The sequence below is a fragment of the Balaenoptera acutorostrata genome, chromosome 4 (assembly GCF_949987535.1).
Source record: "Balaenoptera acutorostrata chromosome 4, mBalAcu1.1, whole genome shotgun sequence".
NCBI classification, from domain to species: domain Eukaryota; kingdom Metazoa; phylum Chordata; class Mammalia; order Artiodactyla; family Balaenopteridae; genus Balaenoptera; species Balaenoptera acutorostrata.
In genome coordinates this window covers 78,418,755-78,445,768 of record NC_080067.1, presented here as the reverse complement: position 1 = coordinate 78,445,768, position 27,014 = coordinate 78,418,755, and the positions used below count along the sequence as shown (strand labels likewise).

The following is a 27,014-nucleotide window of genomic DNA, read 5'->3' as shown; positions in this document are numbered from 1 at the left end:
TTCAGTCTGGAGGAAACTACCGCTGCTAGAGCTACAGAAGTAGCTCCAGAGCAGTGGACATCACGCTGGGGTAGGAGGGGATAATCTGAGATGCCGCCTAAGGGGAGCAAACACAGGAGCGGGGATTCCTGCTGACTGGGCTTAGCCCCAGGACAGAGCCGGGTGCAGCTGAATCACCAAAGGGCAGGGCACACAGAGCACGTCCGGTTCTGAGGCCTGCTGTCCTTACCACAGACAGGTATTTAGGCAAGACTTTAGGCCACCAACCCTGCATCAAGCCCCCACCTAGTAAAAATACTGAGAAGCACTTCCTTTGTCCTAGGACCCCTTGAGGGTTTCACCCCTAGGGTCCAGCCCTGGCCTCCCTGCCCTCCCCAGCCCAGCACAGTCAGGGGTCCGGTGGTCTGGGCCACGCTGAGCCGCAGAAGACAAGGACGAAGGGCTGCGTGTGCCCAGCAGCTCCGCCTCCTCGGGGGGTCCGGCTCCAGCCTCATCTGGTGATGCCTTGGTGAACAGACACAGCATCCTGGGGGGGGGAGGCTGGCATGGGGAGTCCAGAGGACAGCCGGAGCGGGGGCTGACGGGAGGTGCTGGCTGTGGTGTCCCTCCTCCAGAGGGGGAGGTGGGAACTGTCAGGGAGGGGCCGGCAGGCCTGTCATCTCAGCAGGCCCCCTGGGCGGCTCAGCAGGGCAAGCTCCAGCAGAGAGGGCGGTGTGGGAAGCTCGGGTTCAGCCTGTTTCCCTGGCAACCGGTCTCTTCCAAAGCCAAGGCTGGTGAGGATCCGTGTGGTGGGAGCCTGCAGATCTGCAGGGCAGCGGCTGTACCAGCCTGTGGGTGGGACGTGACTGGGAGGCGGGCCAGCGCACCGGGGAGGCAGCGGCTGGGTTCCAGCAGGAGGGAGAGACCTGCTCAGTCCAGCTGGGGGGCTTTGCTGTAACATCCCTCTTTATCCCGCTCTGGAGCGATCACAGAAGCTTCAGTGTTGGAATCGCAGCCCTGGGGAGCTCTGTGGTTTCTCACGCTTCCTCTCCCGGCACACGTTTCCCTCTGAGCAGTGTTAACTGGATTTACTGAGGAGAACAGCCTTATCTAGGGAGATTTCTGAATAGGTTTGCGTTCCAAGGGAGGGCGAGGCTTGCCCAGAGCGGCTTCAGAGGCAGGGCTGGAGGAGGCTGGCCGTGAGGGCCAGCAGGAGCAGCTGCAGGAGCAGGGAGACGCTGGAGGCAACGATCGCTGAGGGATTAAACACAGGCGGTTAAGGCCTCCCAGTGCCGCGCTTGTGGCCCGCTGGCACTCATGTGCAGGACTAGATGCAGCATAGTGTCGGGCACTAAACTCACCTCAGGCTCCCTCTGGCTACCCTATTACAATTTTTCTTTCCCCTGGTTTCTTTACATATTCATTTCTTTCACAATTATACTACATGTATATTTATGCCGTTGCCCGAATCCTCTTCGGGTGACTATTTCTAGCATTTATAATCATCATCCAGGTCTGTCTGGGTTCCACAGCCAGTGTTTCAGACCCTCCCAGGACACTTCACCTTGATCGTCTGCAAAGACCCAGAGTGCCCTTCAGTTCACTCAAGGTTTTGGGTGAAAGGCTTAGAAAGATGCCCGGGGAGTGTGCCCACTCTTCCTCCGTGGGGTGTGAACCCGCCTGTCGCGCCCTACCTGTGCCTGAGCACTGCTGAGACAGCATCCCTTCCAGAGCCGCCATGTAGTCGGGGCCTAGCCAGTCACGGTAAGTAGTTTTCTCTCCCACAGGTACTGCCCGGAGGGTGGCATCCTTGAAAAGCAGGTCTTGGCCATGATAGTTGGAGGAGTCGAACATTTTGAACCCATTCTTATTGTGGTCATCTCCAAACAGGTCCTGGAAGCACACAGCAGACCTGCTTTGCATCTGGGCTCACAAATGGTCACCCGGGTATCACTTGCCACTGACTGCTTTATACACCAAGGAGCAAGGAAAGTCAGGTGCCAAGACTCCGCTTGGAAATCATAAGCTTGACAACTCATTGACCTCTGTTACCAAAGCAGATTTGGAGGAAGAGATGACCATAGCCACCACAGTAAGACAGCCATTCAGAAACATCACACCAAACCAGCTCTTGGATACAGAACTGAAGCCTGAGCCTTACACGCAGAAGGACCCAGAAATGAGAGATGATGTGGTTGAGATCACCGAGGGGTTTGCTAAACCTGCTCAGCACCCCTCAACCTCTTCTACCAGGCTTCCTCACTCTATCTGATGGGTGTCCTTTACCCCAAACCCAAATGATTTCATAAGAGAGCCCTTTGTTCTGTCACTAGTACTAAGAAGGTACTAGGTGAGTTAAATATCCTTTACTAACCCACCCTCCTAGCACCCAGGAGATTCTTGCAGCAGCTGTTGTCTTCCCTTGCTGGGGGTCCTTGGGGTGCGTGTGCTATGGCTCCCGCCCTCAGAGAGTCAGTAAAGCGGCCAGAAGGGACGTGAGAAATTATGAATACACACAGGACATCAGGAGAACATGGACGAATGCTTATGTCAGCTTTTAAATACCAATCAAGGGGGAAAGAAAGAGTAAGGTGGTTATTGATCTTTCTGGGGGGACTCACGGATCCCCTTGAGGATCTGATGAAAGCTCTCAGCCTTCTCCCCAGAAAAGGGCACACCTACACAGGGCTCTTCCCCGACATCACTTCAGAGGGTTTGGGGACCCGTGGGGAAGCCCAGGGACCCAGAGTCAAGAACTCCTGGGACAGAGGGACTCTGTGGGGAAGATGAGAGCAAACATCATTTCAAAGGTTACGAACTGGCCTGGAGAGCCAGCTGGCTCTGCGAGTCTGTGGCGCTTATGGGTGGAGGGAAAGGAGGTCAGTTTCAGCCTATGTCAGGTCGGGGGTGCGTAGAGGGGGAGGTTGGGAACCAGGGGCCCTGCTGTCAGACAGCCTGGGTTCAAATTTTAGGTATTTGTTTTTAGGCCAATAGGATTTGCTGATGCACTGGAAGTAGAGTGTGAGAGGAAGACAGGAGTCTGAGCTGACCCCTGAGGAAATGGAAAGGCTGAAGCTGCTATTCACTGAAGTGGGGAAGATGGAGGGAAAAAGGGGAGTCCAACTTTGGTTTGTTCAGCTCAAGATGCCTGTTAGAAATTGAAATGTCAAGTAGGTGGTTGTTAAAGATGCAAGTTTGAGATTAAAGGGTGGGACTGAAGCAGGGCTGAGGATGTACACTTAGGAGTCATCAGTATATAGACTGTAGTTAATGACCTGTGGCTGGACGAGATCGATATGCATGTAGGTGCCGACAGAGAAGAGGGCTTAGGATTGAACCCTGGGGCACTCCGGTGGTTACCAGCCAGGGAAACGAGGAAGAACCAGCAAAGGAAACTGGGAGGAGAGGCCAGAGAGGTAGGAGGAGAGCCAGGCAAGCGTGGGGCCCTGGGAACCAAGGGGGGGAACTGTGTCCAGGAAGGAGGTGAACTTCAGGAAGAGGGAACTGCAGCCAATGCTGCTGAGAAGTCAGGGAGAGGCAGACTGAGACACAGCCGCTCTATGTAGCAACATGGGTCACTGCGACCTTGACCAGGGCAGTTTCAGGGCCCTGGAGAGGTGGGGCTTCTCCAGAGTAGTCTCCATCCTTAAGAGAGACCAGGAGAGGAGGAATTGATGACTCCAGAGTAGAGATGGCTCTTTGAAGGAGTTTTGCTGTAAAAGGGAGTGGGATTACGGCTACAAGGGGATGTGAGGCCAAAAGAGGGTTCATTTGTTTTTACGAGATGGTAGAAATAACAGCAGGTTTGTATGTTGGTGAGAATGGTCCGGCTGAGAAGGGAAAATTAATGCTGTAGGTGACAGAGGGCACAGTGGTTGGAGGGATGGCTTCGGCTAAGTGAACATCACAGAATTTCCCTCAGGCTTCCTCAGTTTCTCCTGAAGTCTGCTCCAGGTAGACTGAGGTGACCCGGGGGCTTGGCTCCCCTCTGTCACCCTCCTCCCAGTGAGGCAGCCCCTGCCCTGGCTCACCTGGGCCTTGTCCAGCAGTCCATACACAGTGAAGATGTTGGTGTCCGGCCGGACCATGACAGCATGGGACGGTATCTGTGCCAGGTTGCAGGCTGCGAACTGGGTCACCTCGGCCCGGGCCCCATTGGGACACAGCAGCTCGTAGTCCTCCGACATGAGCTCAGCAGCCCAGGGCTCAGAATTGTGGCCTGAGGGGATGGAGCAGAGGCAGGGAGAGGAATAGAGAGAGGCTGCTCTCCTCGGGGATCCCCAAATCCTTGGCTGGGGAGGGGTGGTGATATCTGGCCAGCTCCCCAGCCCTCTCCATTCTTCAATTGCTCTGCTCTATTACCAGGGTGAGAGAACCCAGCTGGGCTAATAAGGTTATTCGTAGGGAATAGGGAGTCTGCACTATGTAACTCTGCACTGTATGATCACTCCCATTTTACAGGTGGAGAAACTGAGGCTCTTAATCACTCCCCGGCAAAGAACTCCATCTGTGTGTTACAGGTCTCAGGGTGGGATGGGCTCCTCCCCTAAGAGCTGAAGTTCTCAAGCCAGAAGAGGTATAACATCAAGTATGGATCTGTAAGATGCAGTTTCAAAGGCCCCTCCTTGCAAAGAATCTCATCAGGTAGGTCTAGAATGGGGCCCAGGAATCTGCATTTTAAACTAGGAACCCAGTAATTCTGATGCAGGTGGTTGGTCCGAAGGCTTCCTGACAAACACTACTCTTAGGAATCACATTGTTTTTATGTCTTCCTGTATTTCCAGGAGGAACTCCAGGTGGGCTCACAAGCAGAGATAAAAGAATTTGAGTGGCCCTGGGAGGTGGTCACCTCACTGCAGGTGAACCTCGGAAGGGCCCCGGCCCTCAGCCCAGGACCCCAGAGGGCACAGGCTGGGACCAGGCAGGGCTCACAGCTCCTGCAGGAGCACGCGGTTCCCTCCTTCTCGGGGATGATCCCCAGTGTTCTTGGTGGGAGGTTGGCAGGGGAGGTGGGGTATGGCAACAGGGCCTGGAACCCTTCCAGCTCTGTTGGGGCAACTGGTCTACAGCTTAGTGACTTTCAGAGGCAGGGTGGGATCTGAGTTTTGAAATACTGACTGATGTTTTTTCCCTGCGTGTCTTGCTTTCCCTTCGCCAATGTCCTCCTCCCCTTCGGGCCTTCTGCCTTTCTGCCCTGAGTTCCTGGGAAGAGATGTGTTAGGACAGAGTGGAGAAGACTTAACCTCCAGTGTTTGGGGTTTCAAAGCCTGGGGTGTAGTCAGGGTATATAGAAAATGCAAACAATACAGTGTTGAAGGGAAACAGCTTTCAGTCTTCAAAATGGATAGATTCCCTGAGGAGGGAGAACAGGATGGGGCAGGGGAGTGATGCACGGTCAAGGGCCTGCACCCCGATAGGACCTCAGGTGGGGGCTTAGGGGTCCTGGAGGAGTTCCTGGGCTCTTCTTCCCGGGTGGAGCCCAGGAAGGTGACTCCAGAGAAAGAAACCACCTGTATGATGTGAATGGGGGTGTGCCCTGCCTCACACGGCTTGGGGGCTGCAGACTGATTCCCCTGCGCATGGCATTGGCCTGCTCAGGACCAAACACCAGATGCTGATGTGAACTGATAACCCTGGGGAGAGAGGCCCCTGCCACCCCTACCCACGCACCTGGGTGCCACATAAACACCACAGAAGGGGTTCTCTCCTAATTGATTGAGTTTCTACCATTTCAGTGGAATGGGGATTTGGATTCCAGACAAATAAAGACAGTCATGTGACCTGTGCATTTGGATACGTGGCCTGAGGTCTGTTCTTACCGCTCGGCCTTTGGGGCTCCTGGGATCCCCAAGGGGCAGAGCCTTCTAGACTCAGTCTTTCCTGGCTGTCACTTGGCCCACAGTCCCAGCACCATCTAGCGCCTGGATTCTGCTGGAGATGGGGAACAGCCCCACCAGAATCTGGCCCTGCCGTGTCCCAGCACCATCACATACCATTCGTGTTGTCAAAGACAGTCGTGTGCTTAACGAAGGCAACGTCCCCTGCATTCTCAGCCAGGCACCTGCCACACAAGAAGCCAAGACAGGTGTCGGCAGAAGGTCCCACCCCTGTGCCTGGCCCCAGGACCACCTCCCCACACCCCTCCCCGCCCGCCAGGTACCTGAAGGCGCCACTGTAGCCGTAGTACCTCTCCTGGCTGTTTCCCACACACTTGTTGCGGCCTTGCTCGTCGCCCACGCAGAGTGTGCACAGCGAGGATGGGTAGTGCTTGGGGTTGTTCACGGGCACACAGCTGGCGCTGAAGAACTCACTCACCGCTGGGGCAGAGGGGGAGGGCTGTGCTGAGGGGCCGGCAGCAGAAAGGGCGGCCGGGGGCGACATGGGTGGGCTGCTTCCCGCACAGATCTGCCCACTGGCCTGCCCCATGGCTCAAGGCCACCCATCCGCTCCAGTGCCCACCCAGCTCAGAGTGGCGTGTCTCCTCCTGGGAGGATCACAGGGACGGGGGCATTGCAGACGTTGTCTAGATACAGGAACCCCCACTGACAACCCCTGGTAAGTGGCCGCCCAGCCTTCCCTTGAACTCCCTCAGGGACGGGGAACTCGCTACCTCGTAAACTCTTCTGTTCCAGTCAGAGCAACCGCGCAGCTGTCTAGGAGTGGGAGCAGCCAGTTCTAACACCTTACATGTGCTTGTGTGGGTGGTTAGAAAAAAAATGTGTTTTTTTCCTCGGAGGTGCCAGCCAGGACAGAGGTGTGTGCGCAGCCAGCTTCCTCCTGCCTTCCCTTCACCAGGAATGTGCATGACTTAACACCCAGGGAGGGCCCTGCGTATGGCATATGGTGGGTGCCTGGTAAACGTGTCTTCTTCAGCACTTATGCAGATGGCTGGCCACTTTCCAACAAGGTCCCCCAGATGCCCAGGGGGACAGCCCATGACTGGATGGTGGTACAGCCGGGCCCAGGGCCAGTGCACTCGCCCTGCTCCCCACGCCCACTGGAACTGTTCCACTCTGAGCGAGTAAGTGGGCAGGGGCACTGGCACCTTCGACAGAACCAGACACCCCTGACTGTGTCAAGCGTAGCCAAGAATATTCCCCAGCCTTCCCAAGAGCAAGGGGCGTGTCAAGGAGGAAGAGGAAATCTCTCTGGGGCTGCCTTCTGTGGGGTCCTGCTGGGAGAGGACCCCAGCCCTCAGAGCTGGCCCTGACGCCAGTCAACCCCAAAGAAGAGCTTGCACATCTGTGTGTCTATAGAGGATGGTACCTGTGAGGACGTCGCAGTCCCTGGGCCGGATGAAGTCCCTCTGCACAAGGGCGCCCACGGGGATGTCCCAGCCTGCAGGGCTGCCGAGGCCTGGGTGGCAGGAGCGCTTGCCCCGCAGCTCGTCCAGGGTGAAGGCATAGGAGCTGTTCCGCTTCACCACGGCCACCGCGAAGTACGAGTTGCTCCTGTCCTCCGCTGGGGGAGGGGACACCAGTGAGGCCCCTCATCTAATGCTTAGTGGCCTCGGCTGAGCAAGAGTCAGGGCCGGATCCCAACGGGGCGCTTCTTCCCTCAAATCCGTTCCCTCTTGCCACTCTTGACCTCAGAGCAGTGGTCCTGGCCCCATACGCCTCTACCCGCTGGTACTAGGCCTTGGCTGCCTGGGCTCAGGAGCGCCCAGGCCAAGGGCCGGGTGGGTGTTCAGGGCGCACATCCAGCAGCGGGACCCCTGCGTGTCCCCTCACTGCTGAGAAGCAGCCCGTGGGGCTCCACTTTTCAGCATTCTGTGCACCCTCCAACAGTCTTCACCCAGAGGAATTTGTTTCTTTCCTTACACTCAGGTGGTATGTTTCTCACCCCCTGGGAGAAAGGTGGAGGCATAGCTGAGGCTGCAGAAGCGCTTTCCCTAAGATGAGAGAGTTTTCACGTCCAAGTGGAGGAGACCTGAGGTCACTAGACCTCAGCACAGAGCACCTGGGCCCTGGCCCAGGCCACTGAGAAGGTGTTCATGAGCCACACGGTCTGGACAGAAGAGGCCAAGGAGGCTTTCTAGTTCAGGGCTTGGCAAATTACTCAGCCTGTTTTTGTACAGCCTGAGTTGCAAGTTAAAAATAATTTTTATATTTTTAAAGGGTTGTTAAAAAGAGAAAAGAAGAAGAAGAGGAACATGCAGCAGAGTCTGTATGTGGCCTGCAGAGCCTGAAGTGCTTACTCTCTGACCCTTTACAGAAAGTTCTCCAAAGCCTGCCAGACTTCCAGTGACTGGCTGGGCACACTGTGCCCGGGGCCAGAGTGGCTTGCCTGTGATAGACAGCAACTGGCCCGGGGAGAAAGGCTCTGATGAGTCGTTTTTATAAATATAAAAATATCAACCACCTCCCAGCCGAGGCCAGGTGGCTGGCACCTGCACTCACGGGCATAGTGCTCCCCGGCTGCTGGAACCAGGCCGTATCTCTTCCCCGCTGTGTAAATGTCCTGGCCCTTCAGGGTCACAGCGTCGATTTGCCCAGCCTGCAGGGGGACAGAAAGAGTGGCCAGGCTCGAGTGGGCCCCAGCGCAGCTCTGGGTGTCGGGATCTGACAGAGGTGCCAAGGCTGGGTCTCTCGGGGACTTTGGCCTCAGGCTCCCTTCCCCTGGGGACCCCATCTTGCCCTATCTGCCCCTTCCTCTCCTTGTGAAGATGGGCAGGCAAGAGAGGTGTTTGGAGGACCAGAGGCCTGAAACAAACCACCACCAGCATTCCCATTCATGGGTGTCTTTCAATCTTTCAGCAAGTGTTTTCTGAGGGTCTCCTGTTGCCAGGCCCTGTTCTGAGCAGAACCTAGCACAATGCCTGCTCTCATGCTCGGTGTGGGTCTCCCCACGGCTTGCCAGCCTCAGAGACCTGGGGCACTGTACTGCATCCCCAGCACCTGGCCAAGGGCTGGCACACAGCACGAATGCAATACGTATTTCTCAAATGCGTATGTGAATGGATGAAGGAGCCAGGTCTGAAAAGACGGCAGTCTCAGGGTCTGTGGGAGGAGGCTCCAGGGTAGAGGGATAGAGCCCTGCCTCAGATGCCAGCAGGAGGGGCCCAGGACCCTCCTCCCTCGGAAACCTCTAGAGCCCTCCAGGTCACCTGCACCCCACCCCGCGTGTCCCTTCTGAAGTCTCTGGACAGCTGGCTCCTCAGACCCTGCCAAGAGGTTAACTGATAATCAAGCCATACCCCAAGGGAAGAAGCTGGGGCCCAGGGACAGAGGGGACACCTGCACCCCAGGAAGGTGCCCGACGCTGTTCAGGGCCAGAGGCATGAGGTTATGACGATGGAATAACGGGCAGTGGCGTTGATGTTTTGAGCCTGGAGGGTGCCTCTCTGGGGGACCCCTTTTGCTCCCACGCAGACCTTGTCCACAGTGGTGTGGTGCCGGGGAGGAATCCAGACCCTAACCCACAGCCCAGGGGGTGGGCCAGCTGACCCTTCCTTGCCTGCATCACCGTGGTCAGACAGGAAATGGGTGTTAGAGCTACACTGGACATCACCTCTGAGAACCTTAGAAGTTAGAACTGAGGATCTCTGAGCCTTTGGCTGGGGTTCTCAGGGACCCCCCCAAATCTACTCCTCTCCCCACAGGCCCCTGCGCAGCCCCTTGGCCCTCTTTGAGCTCAGGTGGAGAGATGGATTGTGCCTGGAGACAGTTGCATCTCCCTGCATCTCTCCCTGCTCTGGTGCCCCTGGAACAGCCTCTCCTCCACAGGACAGCCTGCCAGGGTTAGGAAAAGAGTCCCCACCGCTAAGTCCCCTTTCCTTGATCCCCGCTGGGCTCCCCTCCCTCGGTGCCACATCTAGCTCTCGGCAACCCCTGGGGATAGGGGCTCGCCCGCCCTTGAGCTGGGTGACCTGGGGCAAGTTACTTCCTCAGCCTCTCCCAGCCCCAGTCTCCACGTACGATAGTAATCATATCCACCCCACAGGGTCGTTGTGAGGATTAACTGAGGAAACCCACACGAAGGCTTAGCACAGTGCGAGGTACATAGGAAGTGCGTGCTTATGAGACTGTTAGCGTCACGATCCCGGGCTCCTGTCCTTCCTGCCCACTCGCCTCTTCTCAAGCCATGTGCTGCCTGGCTGGGGCAGGGTGGACGCACCTGAGGGGCTGTGACTTGGCCTGCCCTCGGGGACCACCTTGAAAAGGGCTCCTCACCAACAGGCCCCACCTACTAGCTCTTGAAAAGCAGGAGGAAATGAGTCCAGGAACCCAGGGGTGGAGGAGAACCCTGTAGGACTTCATCCCTGACTGCAGGGCCCCGGGTGCGTCTCCCACTCCTGGTCTCAGTCTCCAGTCAGAGAAGCGAAGCAGGACAGAGCTGAATGGGCTTTCAGAGACACGGCCTGTGCTTTTAACTACAGGTGGCAGGCATATTAACGAAGGCTTAGTCAATTTAATGGGCCATGACAAGCTTAAAAAAAAAAGACTAGGATAGACTACCCCAGAGACTATCAGCGCACATTGTACTTAGTAAAGGTAAGTACTGTTTGGCTTCATATCTCTCTATAGCGGATACATGTTTTTACATGTTTATATCTGAAAGAACAGTTTCTGTGTACTAGACTGTGATTGATGGAAAATGTATTTCTGACTGGCTTGCAGTTTAATAAATGATGAGCCAAGGCCACCCCGTATTGTGCACAAGGGGAAACTGAGACTCAGAAAGGGGAAGGGGCTTGCCCAAGGCCACAGGGTCATTAGCGCCAAGCTGAGCCAGTCTCACGGTCCTTCTGCCCCCTGCCCACTTGCTCAGTGCGGGGGAGCCCCCCTCTGCCCCGCCCCCCGGGTGGGGTGGCTGTTTCCTGCGGCCACTTCCTCTTCCCTCTCCTCTGTGGCGTTGTCACGGGAGACTTTCTTCTCCTCCCCAGGCTGCTCTGTGTCCTCCAGACCAGGTGGGACAGAAGGAGGGCCGGGAAGGACCGACCATCCCAGGCACTGCCCCTGCCCGCCCACCGGGCCCGCTCTGCCCCTCTCGACACGGCTCCCACCTGGATCTGTTCCATGCAGCGCTGGGGGGACGCGGCGGACACACACTGGATCTCCGGCTTGAGCCTCTGCCGGCTGAAGGCCACAGCCATGTCTCCGCACTTCTGGATCTCGGGCGTGGACAGCACGCACCAGCGCAGGTAGTGGGGCAGCCCTGTGTGGGCGTGGGCGTGGGCGTGTGGTCACGCTGGCCTGCCTCGGGGCTGGCCCGCAGCAGGAGGAGCCTGGAGCCAGACCCAAGGGAAATTCTGGCTCTTTCCCTGGTTAGCTACAAGGGGTAAGTTATTTCACCACCTGATCCTGTTTCCTTACCCAGAAAGGGGACCACCGAACCTCTTTCAAGGGGCTGTGAGGACGCTCGAGGCAGATCATGGCTGTCGTGTATACAACTCAGGCCTGGCATACCATCTCCCTGGCTGTAGGTGGTGGATACGCGGGGGTGGGGGATAGATGCAAAAGCCATTTGTAGACTACTTTAAGGGTCCAGGAGAGAGAGAGTGCCAGAGCCAGGGCTGTGGCCATGTGGTGAGGAGGAGTGAGGCATGGAGGAGGGAGAATGACAGGACTTGACACATTCCGTATGGAGGGGCAAGGAGACCCTTCGGGTCTGGATCCCACCCCCTGGAACAGGTGGGGTTTCCAGGGTACAGCAGCCCATGCGACTCCAGAGAGTCTTCTTCCCCTACCCCCAGAGGCAGGAAGGTGGAAGCAACAGGTTCCCATCGAGGCCAAGTGACACACACACCTTCTGGGGTGAGTGTCCTCCTTTGGCCACCTCTCCAGAAGGCCTGGCCACGCCTGCGGTGAGGCGAGGGCCGGCGGGAGAAGAGACAGCTGGACTTACGGTTGGGGTCACAGAGGAGACCCTTCATGGCATGCAGGTACTCGCGGCCCAGCCATGCCTCGTAGGTCTGCGTGGCGATGGGCACCAGCTCGGAGGTGGAGTCTTTGAACAGCAGGTTCTTCTGGCCGTAGGCCTCAGAGCTGAACATCTGGAAGCTGCTGCCCTCATGGCTGAACAGGCGCTGTGTGTCAAGGGATCAGGGTGTGGGCTGGTGAGGAGCTGCAGGGGCGAATCCTTTCCTCCCAGTTCAGCCACCATTTCCTTCTTCCTGGGCTCTCAGGCCAGGCGTCCACTCTGAGCACCAGGTGAGGCTCCGCCTCCCTCCTTCCCCTGTGCTCCCCCCGGTGCATTCTGCCTTCTCATACTCAGCCGGTCGAACACGTGGCTCGTGGCCCAGGCGTGCGATGGTACTCAGCACAAGCAGTGGGGCTGAGCACCGGTGGTATGGATGAGCAAAACTAACTAAAGCTGGTGTGGCCCAGAGGCAGAAACTTGCTGCTCTTGTAAGCAGCGGCTTCAGCAAAACATTATTCACCACATTTAATGAATGGTATACTTTGACATTTAGTTTATTTGCTCATATGTTCTGATTTTGGTTTTAAGCGCCACAAGTACCAGGAGCTTTCTCTGAGGGGTGCCTGAGTCCCCTGGTCTCCCCACTCTGGCCAGCCCTCCTCGCTGCCAGCTGGCACAGTTGGTCCCTTCTTCACTCTGAGTTGGCCTGAGGTTGAAGGCCACAGAGGTCTGGCTCCCCAGCTGGGGTCTGTCCCAGGGGAGGGCCTCTGGGTCCTGCCCCTCCTAGTCTGGCTGGCCCAGCCCCAGGATGGCTCTGAGCTCCAAGCCCGGTGAGAGACGAGAAGGTCCAGCATCACCCTGAGAAGCTGTGTGGGGTGCCCTGAACTCACCTGGCCTTCGTTGAGCAGCCGGAAGATGAGACCCCCATCTGTGTCGGCTCGGACCACCACGGCATGAGCAGGCACCCGAGCCAGGTGGCATCGCCTCCATTCAGTGACATCAGCCCTGCTGCCATCCCGGCACAGCAGCTCGAAGTTCTGTGACAGCAGCGTCTGGCCCCAGGAGGGCAGGGTTTTCCCTGGGAAGATGGGAATCCTGTGGTGAGCCAACTCCTGTCCTGGGTGGGGCTTGGTGGGGACATCAGGGAGGACCCTCGGGAGGGAGGCTGGGGAGAGCTTAGGGTTTCGTGGCCACAGGCCCACAGTGAGAAGAAACCCTTACGGGAGGTGAGAACCAGAACCACACCAAGAAGTGAGAACCCAGAACCACACCAGGAGGTGAGACCAGAACTCAGAATGAAGAGGAGCTTGGTGGCTGCACCGTACAAAACCAGGTGTCTCTGTAGACTGTGTCTATTTACTTACATTTTTTATTTGTCACCGATTTCTAGTAATAAAATGGATTTGAGATCTCTGACAATAACACAATATATATAAACAGAACTGCTCATTAAAGGTAAAAAGAGTAAGAAAGTAAGAGAAGCTTAGGATGAGAGAGAGAGGAATGTGTCAGGAGTTCACCACTGCCGTCTGGCACTAAATTTAGTCCTGAGCAGAGGGCAGGGGACGGGGGGGGGGGGGGGGGGGGGGGGGGCGGGGCATGGTGGAAACAAACCCCGACAGAATTCACCAGAATCGTGGCCCAGAGAGAAGAGGGTAAATTCCCAAAGCTTCAGTCACAACTCCAGCTATTAATATTTTGGTCTTTTTCCTCCATGTCCTTTTTTTCTATTCTATTTTCTAACTATTTTAAATATGGTTAAGGACATACATGATAGGCAATTTTGCATCCTACTTATTTAAAAATATTTTTACTGGAAGCTTTCCATAAAACTCATTTATAAGAGTGAATATCAACACCAAATAGGAATATTAAGAAGACGAATTTCAAGGATTGTAACTCATGCAATAAGATATACCACAGATGGCCCTACTTAACAATATTTTAATGACTTTTAAATTTTAAAATGAGGAGGATAAACCTCTGCTAGAAAATAGGAGGGAAAAAGATAATTTGTGGGATCATGAACACTCTATTCACTATTTAAAAATAAACCAGAAAACCAAGAGAGTAATAGTTTGGAAAAGTCCATAAAGGTCATTTTTAATGACTGCATGATAATTTATAGCACTCTCAACAATTACTCAGTGTCATTCTCTCCCCACTCCCCAACTTTCCTCTATTTATAAACTGCTGCAAAACCTTTGCAGTAGAGCTCCAAGGGATCATTTGGCCTTCCCTCGAGACAAATGCATCATTTAGGTATTTCGATCTGCCACTCCTGTTTTTCTTCACTAGGGACAATTAAAACCATATTACTTCACTACTTTGCACATTTATGTCAATTCCACTCTTTTGCTCTTACCAACCTTTTTGCCTGAAGACAACTCTTTAAAAAATTACTTCCTTAGGTTTCCTTAGACTATCATCAACATTTTAAAAGAGATGGGTTTACCCCAATACACCCCTAATTCTTTCTCCATCTTCCAAATTCTCATCTGCTTGACTCATCATAGGATCGTCCTGCTCTGAAGACAATCCTATGTTTCCTTTTTCAGATCAGTTTTTTCTCAAATCTGGTTCATGTTGTTTGCCTTCATGAATGTCAGACTATATGATGGACCTTCTGATTTAAAAGGAAAGATTAACAAAAGAAAAAGAGATAATGATTCTTTAAAAAAAAATGATTAGACATTATGGAACAGGCAAAAGTGTAGAGACAAAAGTCTGACTGGTGGGCATCAGGGAGGAGGTTGGAAGGGATTGACCAGAAAGGGGTATGAAGGAACTTTTGGGGTGAAAGGTCTGCCACAGTCACTATCTTGATTGTGGTGGTGGTTATACAACAGTATGTTTTTGGCAAAACTCATAGAACAGTACTTCAAAAAGGGTGCATTTTACTGTATGTAAATTATACCTCAATTAAAAAAAACCTAGAAGATTCTTAGGCAAATCCAAATTAGGGTACATTCTATAAAATAACTGGCCTGACTCTTCAAAAATGTCAATGTCACTAAAAACAAAGATTGAGAAACTGTTCGAAGTTAAAGGAAACTAAAGCAACCTAAAAGCTAAATACCATGTGTGATCAAAGATCAGGCCGTAGCCTGAAAAAATTGCTACGAAGGACAGAATTGGGACAATTAGTGAATCTAGAACGTGGACTGTAGCTTAAATATTGTGTCAATGTTACATTTCCTGAATTTTATAACTGCACTGTGGTGAGGTCCACATCACCTTGTTCTTAGGAAACATGTACTAAAGTATTAAAGGGTGTGGTGTGGGCAAACATATTCTCAAATGGTTCGGAAAGACACACACACGTACAGAAAGAATGATCGATTCCATGTGGCAAATGCTTAAAGCTGGAGTCTAGATAAAGAATAAATGGGGGTTCTTTGAATTATTCTTGCAACTTTTCTAAAGCTCAATTATTTCAAAATCTAAACATTTTAAAATGACAACGGTATAATGGATCAACACCTAACACCAACCCATCTTTAATAAGTCCTCGTCCAGGGATAAGGGATGGCTTCTTCGGGAAAAGGACCAAAGGCTGGAAGGGACAGTAGATGACAGCTAGTGCAGAGGTCTGCAAACTTTTGTTCTTCAAAAGCAGAATCTTCACACGGAAACGGAACCCAAGGCCAGAAACGTATCAGAGCGGGGCAGAGCCGCTCACCCGGTCCCCTTGCCCGCAGAGCAGCTGAGCTCCATCGGTGAGCCGCACCTCTTTCTTTCTGTCAGGGAGGGTTATGGGGCCTGAGATCTGCTGCCGGGGGCAGCCCACCCACTCACCGTCGGTGTTCTCCAGCACCGTGCTGTGCTTCACAAAGGCCACGTCCCCGGCCCCCTCTGCCAGGCACCTGCGCAGGTGGAACCAATGAGCTGCCATCCTCCACCTCGGGAGGTCTGGCCTGGGCCAAGGGGGGTGGGGTCACAGAGGGCACGGGTTTCGCAGTCATGCTGTCCTGGGTTCCAGTTCCCCAGTTTGTTGGCCGTGTGGTTTTGGCAAGTGGTGGAGCCCTCCTAGCCTCTATCGCCTGTAAAGTGGGGATGAGAAAGTGGCTCCCGTAGGGAGAGATCCTTTATAATCCGTATCGATCCTCTACAGCTGAGCTTGGGGCCTGAAAGGAGTGGGTGCTCATATGGCAGCTGCTTGATCAGCAGCCTTAACACTCAGGATGTGCTGAAGATGACCCCTGAGGTCATACCAAAAACCCTGAGTGGAAGGGACCAGGACTTCGTGGATCCTCTATCTGTCACTGCCCAGTGAGGGAGGCAGGTCAGGGCCTACTAGGCAAAGGGGCTGCCTGGGTCCCTACAGCCAGCAGACAAGCAGGGACTGGACTGGGGGGATGACACCAGGAGAGATGGGGTGGGCGAGAGTCTCTGGCTTGGAGGACCAAGAACTGTTTTTCTCTATGTGCCCCAAACTGCATTTCCCTTATTACACCCTGGGGCATGGGGGCCCAGCAGGCTCTCGGGTTCCAGGTGGAAACACTGTGGCCAGGGCAGTCAGAGGGACCTGCGAGACTCCCATGCCAGCCCCCATCGAGTGTTTCCTCCTTTGGGGACAGATGGAAGGGCACCACAAGCAGTTAGAGACTCTCTTGTCTCCATGGAGGGCTGCTCTAAAGTGCCAACCTGAACAGGGGCAGAGAGAGGCCAGCCCTGAGCGTCAAGCCCCGGGGTTCCCCCCCATGCTCCCCCACTCCAGCATCCTCCCTCCAGGTCTCAGACACCAGAACGGGGACCTGGGAGCAGCCAAAGGCTGTTTTGGACGTTTTCTTCTCTCTGAGCCCTTACTTCTCTAAATATACCAAACATGTTGATTTTATGAGCAAATCCCGCCTGGCACATACCAGTTTGAGGTTTTTAAACTAACCAGGCACATGGACTATATAAAGGGTGCTTTGATGAGAGGCAGCTGACATCGCCACTCCCCCAGGGGCCCTCCCTGTGCCGAGGTGTTTTTCCCCTGCGCTTGTGGCCCCGTCCCAGCCCCTCTCACCGGAAGGCCCCGCTGTAGTCGTAGTATCTCTCCAGGGGGCTCTTGTCACACACCCCTTCCCCGGCGGTGTTGCCCTGGCAGAGTCGACAGAGGGACTCTGAGTAACTGGTCTCTCCTGCCCCGGGGACGCAGCTGCCCCCAAAATAGTCGCTGACAGCTGTGGGAAAGAGACAGAGGGGGTCGGTCACACAGCATCAGACCCCGCCCCATCCTCCAGGGAGCGCTCAGGCCACTCGGGTTGGAGTCAGGAGGGCTGGGTTCCCCAGGGACCCAGCTGGACTCCCCAGGCTTCAGTCTGAGCAAAACTGGAGCGCTGGATCTGCTCAGTGGTTCCCAGATGGGGGCCACAAATGTGTGGGCGTCGGAGAGTGACTGCTGTTATTTAAAAATGGCTCAGGGATAAAACGCTTACCCCCAAACGGCCACACAGGACAACCATCAGCCAGATAGTGTTCTCACTGAGGGTTTCACTTCAGAAGGAGTTACGTGTAATCAGTGAAAGTAGGGGAGTAAATGATTACTTAAAGAGTATAATTAATTTGATAGACTACACTTCTCAAAACACAGGGAGGGGAGGGAAACAGCAGAGAAGGAGGCCTGGCTGGGGACGAATTCAGGATCTGCAGGATTCTGGGGCCCTTGCCAGCGCCCAGGCCCCGAGTCCACCCTCCTGGCAAATATTTATCCTGCGCCAAGGACCCCCTAGTGCCACATAGGGTGAGCCAGTTGCACTGTGCTCGGCTAAACCAAGCTCTTCCAGGGCAGGTTCCTTTCTTGGTCTTTCTGCATCCTCGCAGGGGAGTGGATATTTAATAAATGTGCCAAATGACTGGTAAACCTCCCACAGCTGGGCGCCGTCTGAGAGGACAGGGGCTTCCAGGCCCTTGTGCGCGGTGCTGTATGGGGGTAGAGTATCCACGTGTATGTGTGTGTGCAGGTGGGGGCAGCATGCCTGTGTGTAGTGTGTGGGTCTGTGCCTGCATGGATGGGTGTGCCCGCGTATGCATGCACGTGTGCACACGTGTGTGTATGTGCGTGTGTGGGTTTGTGCATGTGTGCATGTGTGTATGCGTGCACGTGTGTGTGCACCACAGTGACCGGGAGGGATGGAAGCTGAGCTCATAATAACGTCAGCTCCTTGCAGTGAGCACAGCCCCTGTGCCGTGCATTCTGCAAAGATGTTGTGTAGATTATCCCAGTCCTCCCAACGCCACAGCATTGCAGTGTTAATTTCCCCATTTTACAGGTGAGGAAACTGAAGTTCAGTGTGTGGAGTAATCCTTCTGAGGGCAGGTCACGCTGAGCCAGGGTGTAAACTCACATGTACCCACAGCGAAGTCTGGGCTCTGAGAGACGAGGTGCTCGCCTATGTGCAGAGCAAACCAGGAAGCAGCACACTCAGGAACAAGGGGTCTGGGGACGCCTGAAACTCTCCTCAAGGGGTGGTGTGGTCCCAAGAGGGCAGTTTGAGAAGGTGGTGGTCATGTGTCAGGGGCCACCTCAGACTGATGCAGCTGGGTGGCCAGCAGGAGTCCAGGAAAAGGTGACCTGCATCCTCACAGGGTCCAGGTCACCAGAACCAGGGCTCTGGGCTCCCAGCCAGGTCCCCTCAGCACCTCCTGCCCTCGCTCAACTTTCACGGGGCACACGCTGCTTGCAGGATGGCCCTATTCTCACCACCTGAGAATCAGTGGTGGGTCTCTGATCAGCCACTTGTGAGCTTTCTGGGCGCAAGTTCGCAGCTTGTTTGGGTCCTGAAAGAACACGGCTTCTGACCCCGTCAAGCTAAGGACACATTCGTGGCAAGGGCGACCACGTCTACACCAGGGGAGAGGTGCTCCCGGGCGATTCGCCGCCTCCCGCGGGGTGGGCCTGCAGGCCCCGTGCTTGGCTGTGCCGGGGCCCCGGGAGGAGAGAGTGAGGGTTGAGTGCCTGGAGGAGCCAACCAGGCGGAAATGTAAGTGGGGCCAACACCAGGCCGGCCAGCGGACAGGAGGGAGTGATGCCATCGACGAGGGGTCCGGGGAGGCCCAGGGGAGGCGGCTGTGAAGGTGAGCCCGGAGGGAGGCTGTCCCACGAGGGGAAACGCAGAGCCCCTGCGGGAGAAGCCGCTGGCGGCCAGCCCTCACCTTTGAGCACGTCGCAGCCCATCACCGAGAGGCGGCCACTCTCCACCAGGTAGCCCACGGGCACGTTCCAGCCCACCGTCCGGTTGATGCCCGTGTGGCAGGACGTCACGCCTTTCAGGGTGTTGATGGTCACGTGGGAGCCCCTCTTCACCACAGCCACGGCATAATAGGAGGTACCGACCTCTAGGAGGAGGGGAGAGGAGAGGAGTGAGGGTGGGAAGGAGGCTGGGACCCTGCCTGGGAAGGCTGCGGGAGGAGGGTGCGGGGGTGTGCACAGATGCATGTGTGTACGCGTGCACGTATGTGGATGTGCACGTGTGTGCGTGCATGGCATTCTAGTACCAAGAGAGCAAGTGGGTGCAATCCACGTGTTGTATCACAAGACCCCGCCCCCTCCAGCCTCTGCGGTAGTTATTATCTTGAGATGTTAATTCATTCATTAATTTCCCCCTTGTCCTGCCTGAGCCAGCTGGCACTCAGCCGGGTCTACATTTGCACACATCAAGGGAGCTCTGTAGCCAGACCAAAAGCAGAAGTAGCCTGCAAGTCTTTCGTTTTCCAGAAGTCTAGCCCCTTAGGAGAACTTAGAGGATGTGAGGGAATGGTATCACATTATGCGAAGAAGGGTGGTTGGGAGAAGCAGAGGGAGCAGGGCAGGGACTTCCCTCAGATTAGAAAAAGTGATTTCTCAGTGCTGGGCCAGGGATGAAGGGGTAGAGACAGAGAGAGACAGGCACACAGACACTCACTCACACACAGAGAAGCAGAGAAACACGAACGATTTGGCCCCAAATCACTCAAGACCCGAATGGGGTGCATGTGGGTGGGCGAGGGTCTACAGCCTTGCGGAAGATTCCCCTGGGCCAGAGGTTGCCTGGAAGAGGCCATTCAGACAAGACAGGGATGACTCCTCTATGGGACTGATGACCAGAGGGCATCCATCACACACAGACATGTACATGTCTGCCCGGGGGTGGTCAGATGCCCATGATCATAATGAAGCTGAGTTCTAGAAAACCAAGCCAGTGTTATTTCTTGCACCCCTGAGCCTGGCCCCTGTCAACCTAAGCTGCCTGTCTGGTCCCACTCTCTAACTCCCCACTCTCCTTCTAGTTTCTTGAGATCACCAAGCTCTTTTCTACTTGGGACACTTTTCAGAGTGCAACTTTAATGTCACCTCTCCAGAGAAGCCCTCCTGTCTGCTCTATTTTAGTCGGTCTTCCACAGCCCTTATCTTCTCCCTCATGGCCTTTACTTCCTTCACAGCACCCAGCACATTTGTAACTACAGTTTTTGGTGTTTATTTACTATGTGACTCTTGCTATTTGAGGGCAGGAATGGGTTCTCTTGCTTACTACTCTATGCTCATGATTGGCATGTAGTAGGTGCTCAATGAATGTGCTGAATTGATTAAAAAGGAAGAGCTGTGTTTGTGGCCCACGAGGCAGGGCTGTTTCTGGCCATTGAGTGGAAAGCCTGGTTGGTTTGCAGGGTTGGACTGTGTCCTGTGTCATCTGACAGTCATCAATTCAACAGGTGACCAAGCGAGGCCCCGTGCTGGGTACCAGGCACCAGGGGTATACAAGGATGAAGACCAGGCTTGCCTCAGGGGACTCGCTGTGGTGAGGACAAAAAAAACAGACAGAGGGGAAAGGACCTTGTGGAGTGAGTCAGTGCTCTGGAAAGCAGGAAAGAGAGGCCCTTTGCAGGCGTGGGAGGGCCCAGGGGAGCTTTTTGGAGGTGACAGCTGAGCTGGGCTGTGGCAGACGCTAGGCACTGGACAGGAAGAAGCGAGGGGTGGGTATCCAAAGGGCAGGCTGTGCCAGAGGCATGTCTGGTGTGAGTGCAGGGCTGGGGCAAAGAAACGCACATTTCTGCACACACACCACGTGTCAGGTGCACACAGACCGGCTCATTTAATCCATGTGACAGGGCAGGGACCTCTATCCTGATTTTATGGTCAAGGAAGTGGAAGTTGTTCAAGGTCACACAAGATGACAGGAAGGGGCAGAACTGGGATTCCTTGTTGGTCTGTTGGGCTCTGCAGCTCCTAGACACCACTTTCTGTCTGGCCCCATCCCCACTCCACGCTGCATCTGACAGAGGGCACTGGAGAGTGCGGGGAGCTGGGCATCACTGATGCCTCGTTCACCTGGCAATCATGCCCCGCACTACACCAGGCATGGGGTAGCCCCTCAGTAACAGCTTGTGGGTGACGGTTAGGGGGCTGCTGGGCTCCCCATGAGGAAGAACAAACTCAGGTCAGCCCTTCTTGTCTCTGGCATCCCCGGCTCTGGGGACAGGACTACTGACCAGCTAGGGGGCTGCAGAGTTGGGCCGGGCCCAGCAAGGACATACTGCTGGGTGACCTCCTCTCTCCTTCGAGCCCCCTCCCACTTGGCCCTCTGACCTTGATCATACACCTCGCCCACCACGGGCTTCAGGCCGTGCTCCTTCCCCGCCTCGTAAATGGCTCCTCCATCCAGAGTGATGGCGTCAGCTTCCCGGGCCTGCTGGGAACAGGTGGGTCAGTGCAGCCTGGCCCCCGGGGCACTCAGCCAGGAGCTCAGGGACACCTGCCCAGGGCCCCTTGAAAAGCCCTGGAGGTCCACGTGGTCCTCTTCAACTGGCCTGGGAGCCCTGTCCTGGCTCAGCCTCTCAGGCCCCTTCCCGCCAGGGCCTAGGGGTCTCCCCCGACCAGGACCAAGGGTTCACCTTGTTTTTATAATTATGTTATTTAAAAAATATTAATTTTATAGGACTACACATAGTTAAAAATCAGATAGCACAAAATGAAAAGTAGTGAGAAGTGAGTCTCCCTCACTTTCTTGTTTCTCAACTCCCTGCCTCTGCTACTAACCTGTTTCTTGGGTTTTCTCTCTAAGATGCAGATTGAATCCTACAAATATCCTCTTCAATTGTTTCCTTTTTGTTTTAAAACACAAATGGGGCCCACGGGTAAAATGATAGCTCAACATAATTGGTTTCCACCCTCACGGTGGAGCCTGGCCCAAGCCCTTGGCCACATGGATGGTGACAGGATTAGCTCTGGGGGCGCACCAGGGGCTAAGCTGGAATGGAAACCCGGGTCCCCTTGTGTTTGCCCCCAGTGCTTCTCTCCACACCTTGTCCTGTACTGAAGTCCTGCCTCTTAATTTAGTCAGTGCCAGTTAGCAGATCTCCTGCCCCTCAGAACAGCTCTCCCACCCACCATGCACCCACCCAGGACTGCTGGCCCTGTTCCTCCTGCCCCAGAAAACACACAAGCCCAGTTCTGGAAAACTCCAAGGAGTGAGTAACTGCCATGGGCCACGGAGGGGGTCTGCTGTCTGGGCTCCCCTGGGTGGGGCGGGTCATGTCCCCCATGTAGAGGGGCTCTGCGCAAGGAAACTCTGCCTCTCAGACACCTTTCCCCACCGGCGCCCTGAGCAGGGCCCTCCCTGGGCCTCCCAGGGCCTGGGCAGGAAACAAGCTGGCCCTTGTTGCAGGGGAAACTCAGGAGATCCTATCGACCGGCCCTGGCGGTGGGGAGGACTCCGGAGCCTTTCCCGGTGAATGAGGCCATTGTGCGCTCCCTCCTGAGTCAGAGCCCTCTCGTCTGTGCAGAGCGGAAGGGAGAGGACTCACCGTGATGAGCTGGAGGCAGTGGTCAGCTGAGGTGCCCTGGACGCACAGGAGGGAGGGCTGGATGCTGGCTTGCTGGAAGGCCTTGCTCATGTCACTGCACTTCTGCTGCTCCGGGTCTGAGATGGTGCACCATCGCACCTCCATCCCTCCGAGTGCTGGGGACGGGGGACAGTGAGGCCCGGCTCCAGCAGCCCCAGCCCGTGTGTCCCGTCAGCACGTATAGCCAGTCCTGTGCAGCAGCCCTGCCCTCTCACTGTGGGGTACTGGGGCACAAAGAGGCGTCACAGGCTGGGAGGGGGCCGGGCTCACTGGCAAAGCTGTGCGTGGGCCATGCACTCCCCGCACTTGCCCAGCGCGGCTCAGAGCCGGGCCCTTTGCATAGGCCAGGGAGGGTTTCCCTAGGTAGCAGCTGGGCTTCCCCCGCCCACGCCTCCCTGGCCTGGAGCACAGCCTGGTGGGTGGAAGGAGCACTGGCTGTTTCCTGCCCCTCTTGGGCCTGTGTGTCTCCAGCAAGAGGGTGCTGGACTGGGTTCTCTCACCCAGTGGTGTCCCTGGGCCCTCCTCATGAACTGGGACATGAGACTGGGAAGAGGTTGTGGCTGCCCTTGAGGAGCCTTGCACCCTTTGGAGCATCTGTGATTATGCCCCCTGCAGACCTACCCTCTGTGGGCACAGTGCCAGGCCCCTGACAAGGGGAGGCTGAGGAGTCAGCAGGTTGGGTTCAAGTTCCTGCTCCTCCAGCTGGTGACTTCAGGTAACCTATTTGACCTCTCTGAGCCTGTTTTGTCATCTGAGAAAGCAGATGAGGAAACCACCTTCTGCGTTGTAAGTAAACCTCTGTAGAGCCAGGACACAAGGTCCTCAGTGGACTGCCTCTTAGGCCCCTCCTCCTGATGGGGACCCTCTTGGGTCCCGTGATCTGGGGATCCTGGGGGCGCAGCAGAAGTGGTGCCCAGCTCCCTGAGGTTGCTGCCTTTGCAGACCCGAGCTCCTCCACCACTCACCCTCCCAGCCAGCCCTGCTAGGCATGCCTGTGCTCCTGGGAAACCTGAGGCTTTGGGTCCATTTCCACCCGCCAGGGACCCTCTCAAGGCAGCCTGTGCTTTCCATCCCCACCCCAAGGGTCAAGACTGCCGGTTCCTCCACCGCCTCCCTTTGGCCCCCTCCGCCTCCCCCAGCTCCGGGTGGCCCCCTGGAATGTGGAGGTGCCCTCGCCCTCTCTAGTGCTCCAAGGCTGCACCCTGGTAGGCCTAGCAACTGCCGGGCCCGGACCGGGGTGGCAGGTCCATTTTTCGTACTGACGAGGTCAGAGCGGTGGCTTGAAGCCATCCTTCCAGCAGCCTCCGCCCGCGGCCCCCGCGAGCCGCTCCCGGAGGTCCGGCCTCACGTCTCAGCGTCCGGGACCGTGACTCCCTTGGGAGCGGCCCGTGCTGACGCGAGGAGTCCCGGTCTACGCCTCCCATCCCCTATCCATGCAGGGCGCCCGGAGCCGTCTCCCGGGCAGTATCTCTCTCCTCCTCCCCTCCAATCCCTCCGAATCTTCTCCCGCCTCCCTCCCCACGGGGGCTCAGAAGAAGTAGAGCCGTTCTGGCTCCCAAACCCTCCTTGGGCTTCCTCGCCCATCAAGAGCATTCACCCTCCGGACCTCCTCCCCCGACACTCCAGGGCTCTCCCCTCCACGCCTCTGCCCGCGCCTCTCCTTCCTCCAAGAAGCCCTCCAGACATCCTGGTCTGCCCGGGTCAGTGCTCGTTCCCTCCCCCGTCCTGCTTCGCGCCTCGCGCCTCTCTAGCCTCCCCCCTTTCCTGGGAGACAAAGGTTCAGGACACTTTTTCCAGCCCGCGGGACCCTCCTGGGTGGGTGGGTGGGTGTGTGTGTGTCTGGAGAACTCCAGGGCCCCCGGCCCAGCTCCTACTCCCAGGGCCGGGCGGCGGGGTCTCACCAGTGCGCAGAGCCAGGATGAGCCACAGAGCCACGCTGGGGCCCCGCATGGCGCAGTCTAGAGCTAGCTGGGGCTGGGTTTGGCGCGGGTTTTGTCTAGGTGTGGGTCCAAGTGGGTCAACAGCAGCCGGAGCTTTCTTCCTCCTTCTTCCCTGGCACTGGCCTTCAGCTCCTTAAGTGCGGCCGGGGTGTGCCTTGGCGGTGTCCACGCCCCTAACGTGCACCCGCCCATCCCCGACTGGACACCTGGGTGCTGACCGGACTGGCCTTACGCTTCTCTTTGGCGCCCCCTGCTGGAGCCTGTGCCGGTGCGGGGGCTGAGTCTAACCGCAGGCCTCTCTTGATCCCCATGCTCCTAGGCCTGGACACACACGCTCAGCTGTTTCTGAGAGTAAGGTATCTGCTGTCTGGGGCCTGATTCCCCCAGCTCACAGGTGTTCCAGGGCTCTCTCACCTCAACAATCTGCCCTGAATTCCAGAACATCCTCCCCTCCTCTTGTCCTAGAAAGATCCCAAATATCTGGTCCAACTGGAGAGGGAAAAGTTCGGATTTGGAAAGAAGAAGAGGTCAGAATCCTAGGGCCTGAGCTGGAAGGAAGCTCGAAGGCAATCACATTCATTCACTAGCATCTCTTCAAGCACAGATTGTACAAAGGATCTGGGGCTACAGAGATGAACCCAGGTTGATGTGGTCCTGACTGGGGAGGAGCTGGCAGTGGCGGTATCTCACTGCCTCTCTTTGGGCCTAGAGACAGGAAGTGACTTGCCCTGGGTCACATATTTCATCAGTGACAGTGCTGGAACTGGAACCCAGGTCTCCGGCAGAGCCTCGCTCATTCCATCATGCTTTGGAGGATGGGAAGAAGACCAAAGATGGACTAGGCTGGTGGTTCTCAAAGTATGGTCCCCAAATCAGCAGCACCAGCATCACCTGGGAACTTGTTAGATATGCAGATTCTCAGGCCCACATGTGACCCACTGAATCAAAAACTTTAGGGGAGGACAATCAACAATCTATGTTTTTGATTCTGGTGCACAGCAGGGTTTAAGAAGCACTGTTCTATGTAGACCAGAACTGCAGTTCTCCATGTGTACTGGGGACGAGGGGGCTGGACTGCAGAAATGGTTACTCAGTGATGCATATATGTCCTCATCTTTTGTCATCGCCACCCCTCCCCCACCCCCATGAGTACCCAGGAATGAGCTCCTCCCTGTCTTGGGTAGAGGACATGTGTAAAAAGAACACTGAGTGAGAGAGAAGGGAACTTGGGTCTGGGTTTGTCAGTCCTTGAGCCTGCTCTGCTCCCTGGGGAAGGGAGCCCTGGGTCCTCTTATTGGGCCATGAAACTGTCACACCCTGAGATGATCTGTGGATGTTACATGGCTGGGCTCTAGGAGACCTGAGCTGTACTCTTGTTATTACTGACTCACTGTGTGACCTTGGGCAAGTTCGTTCTCCTCTCTGGGCTTGTTTCCCCTGTAAAAGGCAGGTCATGATGGCTCTGGTGTGCCGTTCTTCTTTCCCCAGTAGCTGTCTGCTCTGGAGAATCTGAGGGGGGCATGTTTGGTGGAAGCTGGTTTTTCATCCCCAGCTGGATCCATCCGAAGGAGGGGCACCTCTTTCTAATTTGCACGAATCGATAGCAGGTGGCCCTGGCAGCAGGGCTATGGCTTGTCCTAAGGGGATGGTATAAATAGGTGTCCTTAGCAAGCCTCACCCCATGAGGATGAAGAGGCTCACTTTGTCACACTCAGGAACAACCAGAAGTTACTGGCAGGATTTGTGTTCATCAAGTCGGTCCTTTAGTAAAACTCCTGGTGACACCGATAAGGTGTCAAACAGCTACAAGCTAAGAGCTTGGGTGAGCTCTTTCACAACGGGTCCTTTCCCTATCTCTCAGGAGTTATTCCTCAACTGTGGCTCATCAGGGAACTCGCTGTTGCTGGGCTCCAGGGGCTTCTACATCAGGCCCATTTGCCTGGCCTTAGCATGGACATAGCTTTGTATTGATACCTGTGTGTAATGGGGAACTCGGCCTCAGCTTGAGCCTGGATCCTATTTCTGGGGTGCAGACATACCTGGGTGAATCAGAGGAGTGGATGGGATGCAGTGAGAGCAGTTTAACCCAGGAACAGCCTTACAGAGGAGCAGAAGCACTGAGGATAGTTTGGTCCTCATTCTGGACTCATACTGAGGTTAGAGGGAGAGTATAAAAAATATAAGAACTGGTTTCACTAACACTTCCGTAAGATGTTGGGGCCTAAGCAACAATGCTTTGGGACCTCCTGACCCTATTCCATAATATGAAATACAGAGAGCTCTTCTCTACCAAAGACACAGCTCTGGTTCTCCAAGGATTCGGGAGCTTGCTTGTTATGGAACTCAGGAACAGTAGCAGATGCTATTGGATGGAACACACTAAAGATAGCCTCTGGGGACTCAGAAAGAAGAGGGGGCCTTTGA

The 27,014-nt window shown here is 55.5% G+C and overlaps 1 protein-coding gene across 1 annotated transcript; it reads right to left on the bottom strand.

Moving 5' to 3' along the window:
- Positions 1–868: 868 nt before the first annotated feature.
- Positions 869–24,697, bottom strand: MELTF (melanotransferrin). The gene is made up of 16 exons (XM_007171585.2): positions 24,552–24,697; positions 22,612–22,766; positions 21,395–21,494; positions 18,985–19,167; positions 16,856–17,012; positions 15,640–15,707; positions 12,732–12,919; positions 11,827–12,007; positions 10,985–11,136; positions 8,379–8,475; positions 7,246–7,440; positions 6,140–6,296; positions 5,973–6,040; positions 4,011–4,198; positions 1,674–1,872; positions 869–1,233 (listed from the first exon to the last, which is right to left on the bottom strand). The coding sequence occupies exons 1-16, from the start codon at positions 24,598–24,600 to the stop codon at positions 1,151–1,153; spliced, it is 2,220 nt and encodes a 739-aa protein (XP_007171647.2). The 5' UTR covers positions 24,601–24,697; the 3' UTR covers positions 869–1,150.
- Between the last annotated feature and the right edge of the window lie 2,317 nt (positions 24,698–27,014).